Source organism: Melopsittacus undulatus, chromosome 6, assembly GCF_012275295.1.
Source record: "Melopsittacus undulatus isolate bMelUnd1 chromosome 6, bMelUnd1.mat.Z, whole genome shotgun sequence".
Lineage (NCBI taxonomy): Eukaryota > Metazoa > Chordata > Aves > Psittaciformes > Psittaculidae > Melopsittacus > Melopsittacus undulatus.
The window spans coordinates 33,690,789-33,698,591 of NC_047532.1; the positions used below are offsets into that span (position 1 = coordinate 33,690,789).

At 51.7% G+C, this 7,803-nt stretch overlaps 1 protein-coding gene across 1 annotated transcript; it reads right to left on the minus strand.

The window, feature by feature from the left end:
* Positions 1–846: 846 nt before the first annotated feature.
* On the minus strand, positions 847–6,957 carry LOC101880699 (zinc finger protein ZIC 4). The gene is made up of 2 exons (XM_034064049.1): positions 5,742–6,957; positions 847–1,268 (listed from the first exon to the last, which is right to left on the minus strand). The coding sequence occupies exons 1-2, from the start codon at positions 6,955–6,957 to the stop codon at positions 847–849; spliced, it is 1,638 nt and encodes a 545-aa protein (XP_033919940.1).
* Between the last annotated feature and the right edge of the window lie 846 nt (positions 6,958–7,803).

A 7,803-nucleotide genomic window follows, 5' to 3' on the forward strand; every position in this document is an offset into this window, starting at 1 on the left:
ATTTATATACAGCAAGAGAAGAAAGCAAGGAGATTCTTTACAGAAACGTCCATCGAACGGTTAATGAATCAAAGAATTTAATGGATCCATTTTACACAATTCGGTAACAAATAATAGTTTATATTTTTTTTCTTTAAAAACCACAGTCTCACAGAAAATCGTGGGCGAGCAGAACACCGCAGCACATAGCACTGTTGACAGGAGAAAATCTGTGCAGCCAAAACCTGTATGGAGACTCTTTGGTCCTTTGAGAGGGGGAAATGAGGGGAAGGAGAGAAGAAAGGAGAGGAAAGAGGAGGGAAGGAGAGAAGAAAGGAGAGGAAAGAGGAGGGAAGGAGAGGGGGAGGGGAAGGAGAAAGGATGGGAAGGGAAAAGGAAAAGAGAAAGGAAAAGGGAAAAGAAAGAGGAAAAGGGGAAATAAAAGGGAAGTGAAAAGGGTAATGGAAATTGTAAGGAAAGAGGAAAGGAAAAGGAAAATGAAAAGGGAAAATGAAAGGAAAAGAAAATAAAAGAAAAGAAAAGAAAGGGAAAGAAAAGAAAAGAAAAGAAAAGAAAAGAAAAGAAAAGGGGAAGAAAATGCAAATCAGTGGACTGGTGAACAGACTGGAGCAAGACAGTGAGAGAGGGGATGTGTGTGGCACGAAGGGAGAAGGCGGCAGCACTCCGGCCGAGGAGAGAGCAGCCCTCCCGTGTACGGGACGCCGGGAGCGCCGGCCAGGGCCCGCCGCCGGCCCACCCGCGGTCTCTGCAGCGCGCCGCCTCTCCCTCTGCCAAACGCCCCTCGGCCTCTCCTGCTCGGCCTCCCTGTGCCCCGGAGCAGCGCTCCCCGTCACCGGGCGGAGCGCCCTAGCAGCGGGGCCGAGGCTGGCCGGGGGGGCGCGACGGCGGGAGGACGGCGGGGGGCGCGGAGGGGCCGCGGAGCCCCGCGCCCTGACACACATACCATTCGCTCAGGTTGGCAGCGGGCTGCGCGGGCGCGGAGGGCTCGGCGTGGGAACAGGAGGCGGGGGGCTCCCGGCCGGAGTCCGAGGAGGGGGACACCAAGGAGGGCGTGGAGGACTCGTAGCCGGAGCTGGGAGGAGGGGATTTGCAGTGCACTTTCATGTGTTTTCTCAGAGAGCTGGGATGGGTGTAGGACTTGTCGCAGCCTCTCACTTTGCAGTTGTAGGGCTTGTCGCTGGTGTGGACGTGAGAGTGCTTCTTCCTGTCGCTGCTGTTTGCGAAGCGTCTGTCACAGCCCTCGAATTCACATTTGAACGGCTTCTCCCCTGCAGGAGGCAATGGGCGAGCACAGCCATTAGCGACGGCGGCCTCAGGGCATTGAGCAGCGCAGCCCGTCACTCCCCCTCCCCGAGCTCGCAGCCTCCCTGGGCCCCTCTCTGAGGCCCTGGCACGGCTCCTCTACCCAGAGAAGCTCCCCTCCGGCCTCTGCCTGCCGCTGAGCCACCAGCCCTTCCCTTCCCCGTCCGCCCCGCCGAGCTCCCCTGGCGCCGCCGCCCTGTGACCACCCTGCTCCACACCGGGAGCACCCTGCCAGGGTAGCTTCTCTTTCCCTTTTCGCCCCCACCTTCAACGTGGGGGTTTCTGCAGCAGACAAAGCCCCGACATTAAGGAAAACTTAGAGGCCAAGTACTCTTTCTGAGCACACAACGTCCTGCAGGAAGAGCGGTCAATGATTTATCCCTGGGAAGGTTTTTACGTTAAATTTATTTCTCATACTCCACCATGTCCAAGTGGAAATGTTATTCATAACCTAGCTAGATAACGTCTCATTCAGTCCATTTCTGCACTGATTACAGTCCCATGGAAGATCCGCATCCCCCTCCTTTCCCAGTTCCCAGGCTTGCTGATACTGTGTGTTAAAGCAAAAAAAAAAAAACAAAAAAAAAAAACAATTAAAAAAGACAGTAGTTATGGGGGGGCTAAACGACAGAGATTCAGCAGGAGGATGAATAGGCCGGTGCACGGCACTGTCGTGAGTGTACGATTCCCTTTTCATTTGGACCTACTCAGTCATGGAAGGAAATGCAATCGGTATTAAATTTGTCTGGTAATATGATAAGTAACGTTAAGCATAATAGAAATACAATCGTGTTGCTGGACGCGTGTGAAAATTAAACCTTGGATCATGTGGACCGGGCATGATACACGATATAAAGGAGTTTTTCAAAGAAACACGCTGCAGACAGCTTCGGGATGAAATGCTTGCTACTTAATTGTAGCTGATAATAGCAAACTGACAAACCCTGCTTGCCAAGGAATACCAAGGTCCTGCACCAACCAAGTATGAAAATAAGCCCTCAATCCTCCAAAAGTCAAAAAGTATCAGGACATCACAAAAATATAAGGCTGAACCTTAAACATTAAGTGCAAACAAAGCCACTGTGTTCACCATCATGGCGTATGTGATCGACAGGACTTCCAATATTTGTAAAAGCTTCCAGGTTTTGTATTTTTCTAATTTGTTGTGGTTTCCCTCCCCCCCCCCCCCCCTTTCGTCATGATTATATTTAGGAGGGTTTCAACCCACCTCATGCTCGCCTGAGAGCAGAGGCACATTAAGGGAGGCATTCCAAATATTTCACATGAATGCACTTTATGCAAGGTGGGTGGGAAAAAGCTTGTGGCTCCGCGTTTAAAGTATGTCCTTTCCGCACTGTAAGAATCAATGAGGAGCTCTCACATCCCGCACCACTAACATTTGCACAGAGGATGGGTAAATACCTGACGTTAAAGGGAAGGGGGGAAGAGGTTAAATATAAGGTCTTCTCAGAAAACGATGCGCATCCTGTAACCAAATACAGTCGACATACAGGGTGCATATGCATAGGCACACGCACGCATATAATCTAATTACAGTTTCACGTAAGGAAACAATTTGACCTTCAACATCTAAGTTGAGACAACAAATCAAGGATATTAGTGTAGTACAAGCAAGCAGTAAGTTAGGAGACCCAAGGGAAAGCCATCCTCATAAGCACTCTGCTTGCGCGAAGTGAGTTACATTCAGGTAAAAGCTGGCTGCTGCGCGCTCTGCTTTCCCGAGAGCTGAAAAATGTTCTACTTCGCTTAACCCCCTGAAAGAGCCACAGAAAGGTCCCTCAGTACAGTCAGGTTTCAAGAGGGAAGAGGGCAGCATTTTCTCAGCTGCCCGGGTTGCCTTCTCTAAACGCCTCAATAAAGAGGAGCGATCCGAGCCATTTGCAAGTATTCCTTTCGCGAGAGCAGGTTTTCTTACGTGGAAATCCCTACCCGGCAGGGAGAGGACATTTTACAGGTCCCGACTGCCGCAGCCCAGGCACGGAGGTACAGCCACGCAGGAAGTTCTCGGGGCGATGGAGAAGCGCAGGACCTTAACCGCCATTTTCCCCCCACACTTGTAGCTGGGCAAAAGTGTTCAGTGAAATTCAGCTTGGAAACTGTGGCATAATCCCCCGTCTCCGGGAGTGGATTAAGGTATTTACCAACTTCTCGGGAGGGGGAGGATGGGGGGTGGGGAAGATGTTTGGGGGGGGAAGCTGTGGTGGCGGCCCCCCGGCTGCGGATGAGGAGCGGGGGCCGCCCGGGAGGGCGAGGGGCTCCGTCCCCCGCCTTGCCCTATTGTTCCTGGCCCTCTGGGAAGGCGGCGAAATGCTCCCTGTCCGTCCTGCTCGTCCCGCTCCTGTCGCCTTAACGGCCTTAGCCTCCAACCTGGAAAATTCGCACATAGCCAGAAATCCCTCTGCCTGCTCCCCAGCCTCGGAGAAATCAGAAGTCATTAATATTTGAGGAGGCAATAATTTTCCTGTTGAATCTAGAACTGTCTTCATGAATAATTCGTAGCGAGTTCTATTAGGGTTTCAGAAACATTGCGTTTTTGACAACTTCTGGGTGTTTAATAGAAACGTTGGAACCATAAAGGCCCTGCAGGAGTTTTCACAATACAGCAATTAATCACCGGGAAAGTTAAAGCGAAAAGTACAGACGCGCGGAATGATGTTTAATAAACGCAAACCTCCGATCTCGGGTCTGCCCTGAACCTGCCTCTCCGATGTAGGTCAGTTTTCCCAAGAATTTAACCATTTTCTGCTTCAGAGACTTCAAACAGTGAGGCCGTTAAAGAGCAGTAAAAGTTTGTTTATTTAAGAAAAACACTGTCATTAAGGGATGAGCTCTCCCGGTTAATGGCTGTACCTGTGCTGATACGACAAGGAGCTGGCTCGGATACAACTTACGTGACCCGGGGATATCCCTTTCTCCTGGAAAAATGCGGCCGAGGAGGCAGAAGAGGAACACAACTTTGCAATCGCCTCCTCTCTTCTCCCCCCCCCGTCCCCCGTCCCCCGTCCCCCTTCCTCTTCACACATATGAGCTATTCATAGAGCAATGGAAAAATAATTAGGTGACGAGTGACGGTCGCTGTAAAGTCTCCGTGCTATGTTTAGAAGATAGCGATACAAAATTAATATACGTTCTGCGTCTTATATCACGTCGAGTTATATCATAAAAATGCAGCTCCTGGAAGGTCAAGGCCTGCACCGAGCATGGGGGAAGGGGAGTTTTATGAACTGGAAGGCGAAAAAAATCGTTTGGCTGTAAGCAGATCTTACAATAGGATTATGTAGTTTCCCTCGCAGTGCGTAAGGCTGTACAGAAGAGTGTGGGAGGTGGAAAACCCTACACTGGAACAGATTATATTTTCCAAAAAAAGGCTTATTTCTTATCTTCTTCTTCAGAGAAAAAAAAAAAAGAAGGAAAAACCCCACACAACTAAAAAAAGGAGGCGGAAAAAAATATATATAAAAAAGGACCCAGCGCTACAGACTACAGACACCGGCTGCTAAACTAATTAATACAACTTCACAAGCTGTTCCTGGAAGTGTGAAACTTTCTATGTGCAATTTCATTAATTATAAATGCTTTCCTGGCCGGAAAAGTTCAAACGTAGTTTTGCAAGATCGTCCATTGAGTTACTTTATTTTCTGTTAACTAGAACTAACAGATGTTTCTGACACATGTCCCAGTTTAGCTTAACAGATCTGCAAATGACATTTCAAAATGTACAGGCCGAAACAATACCGTGTTTTCTTCCCCCCCTTTTTTTTTTCTTTCTTTTCCCTCCCGAGAATCAGAACTTGAAGCTCCCCATATTTGCAAATGCAGAGAGTAGTTGGAAGGCAGTGTTCATTAAAAATGTCAGTGTTATTCAGATCAAACATTTGAAACTCCCTCTGCCCAAAACAAAACTGTTGAACGAAAAGGTCGCAGCTGTGTTATTCTCACAATGTTCGAGCAGCAGCATCTCAGCGACATCAGTCAAAACTGACTAGACAAGTTGTAACTTGTATTGTTCACTTTTAATTTGTGAGCTTGCACAATGATTTCATTTTTTCTTCACAACTACTTTAAATTGCCAAAAAAAAATATCCTCGCCTGTGTGAATAAACAGAAATATCACTCGATATTTACACAGATCCATCCGCATAAACATACAGCAGCCTCTCCCCACAACCAGAAAAAAACATGGACGAGAATTCTGAGATTTGTTCTTGCTCTCTCTTTTCCTCCCACTTTTCTTCCCCTTCTCCAAACGTCAAAGAAGCGAACAAATCTGAGAATTTATTTTCCAGAAGTACTTGGCTTGCATTCAACAACAACGCAAAGGGTACATAGAAAAAAACCCAAAACAAACAAAACAAAATAAAGCAAAACTGTATGCTGAATAACAGATAGAGAGAGTAAAGAGAGTTTTACATACTGACCTGTATGAGTTCTTTTGTGTATTTTGAGATTCTCTGATCTGGCAAACACTTTGCCACAGCCTGGGAAAGGGCAGGGAAAAGGTTTTTCACCTGTGTGGACTCTGATGTGATTTACAAGTTTATATTTGGCCTTGAAAGGTTTCCCTTCTCTTGGACACTCTTCCCAGAAACATATGTGATTGGACTGCTCGGGTCCTCCAACGTGCTCCACCGTGACATGAGTCACCAGCTCGTGCATCGTGCTGAAAGTTTTCGAGCATAATTTTTTGGGAGTCTGGTCCAACTCAATCCACTTACAAATGAGTTCCTGTTTGATGGGCTGCCTCATGTAACGAAAGAAGGCACCCGGGCCGTGGTGTGTAGCCAGGTTCACGTTCAGGTTCATGCCACCGTAGCTATGAAGTGAAGAAGCAGCAAAAGGCTCTGTCCTGGATGCTGGTACTTGAGTGAAATGTTCAGACCTGGCGTACATTTCTCCAGGTAACCCCAGTCTTATCTGTCTGTTTAGATGGCCACCTGGAGCTGCATGGGGAGGCTGCTCATGGAGTCCAGTGAATAGAGAGGGATTCCCAGCTTCTGAGTGGTGGTGGTGGTGGTGACCATGGTGTCCGGTGTAGCTACCTGTTGTTGAGACAAACAGTCCGTGGTGAGAACTTGCAGCGGGGTGCTGCTCAGTCAGCCCTGGCATGAGTGGGGCAGGCAGGTCCCTGTGGATGAAGAAGTCCCTACCTGCTGCCAGAGCCTGGGCTGGGTGAGAGACGGGGTAAGGGGTTGCTGGTGACTGCGCCGGGCCAAACGCTGCCGTTTGACTAGAGACCACCTCGGCTTGGCCTGCCATATGATGATGATGATGATGATGATGATGGTGGTGGTGGTGGTGGAGCTGGTGGTGGGGATGAGGGGCAGGGCTGAGCTTAAGGGCCGCGGGGTGATGCTGAGGAGGATGAGGAGGAGGATGGTGGCGGTGCCCCATGTGTTCTGGCCGGAGCGGGTGCGGCCCGAGGCGGGACTCGGCGGCGTGCTCCCCCGGCTGCGTGGGCGCCGTGGCGTGGGGGTGCCCGGCGAAGCCCTGGAAGCCTGTCATGCTCTGAGGGGGGTGTTGGTGGTGGTGGTGCTGGCGAGGAGACCCCGCCAAGTCTACTAATCTCAGCGCCGTGTTCCGCCTGGAGAGAGCAGTAGGGTCCATCACTGGGATCCCCCGAGCATCCACGCTCATTAGTTTCTAACGCTAAAAAGTCACCTGACAGCGGGAGGAGAGAAACACGGAGAAGGGGGGAAAACGATTGTTTTGGGTTTTTTTCTTTCTCCCTTAGAAAAGTTTCGCAGTCCCGCAGCTCCAGCGGCGGGGCGCACAATCGGCGCTGCCAGCGGGTGGGCTAGGTGGGGACGGCGGGGACTCGCTTTTGGCGGCGGCGTGCCGGGGAGGTCCTGCCGAGAGGCCCGTCCTCCCGGGGGCCGGGGGGGAGCCCCTCTCGGCGCGGCCGCGGGACGGGACGGGAGGCCGGCGGCCACGCACCGCCCCCAGGTCGCGGCGCCGGCTCGGCCGGCCAAACAATTGCCAAGAGTTCCCATTGGCTGCTGCAAGGGTGACGTCACCAATGACAGGTCCTGCCTCTGACTGAAAGGGTTATCGCTCGGTGCGGCGCGGGGGGGGGAAGAAAGATGGTTTTGTGAGGGGCAAGGACTGCGCATGCGCTGCTTCCAGTCGCCCCTTTCCCGGTGTGCGCTCCCTCCCAACCCCCGCCCTGCACTGCCCCTGGGTCCGGTCCGAGGCCCGGTGGCGGGAGGCCCTAACCGGGGTCTTGCCGCGCTGTTTCCTGCTGCCGGGCCATTGCCGAGCTTCCTCCGCCGGACTGGACAGACAAAGGCAATGCGGGCAGGGATGACTAGTGGGGCAGAGCCCCGGCCGCCCACCCCGGCCTTTGTCTACTCCTGCTGCCCTGCCCCGATTCGGGGGCAGCCCGGGGGGTCTCCCCCGGCAGACCCCCCGCATTTCTGCCGGTACTCGCAGGCCGGCCGGAGCAGTGGGAGGCCCCGCGCTTCCGTGACGCGGGCCCAGGCC

Excerpts from the sequence above, each read along its gene's own strand:
- LOC101880699 (XM_034064049.1), bottom strand. The coding sequence starts at position 6,957 with ATGAGCGTGGATGCTCGGGGGATCCCAGTGATGGACCCTACTGCTCTC. Across the intron at positions 1,269-5,741 it reads ACACAAAAGAACTCATACAG|GGGAGAAGCCGTTCAAATGT; the intron begins GTCAGTATGTAA and ends TGCCTCCTGCAG.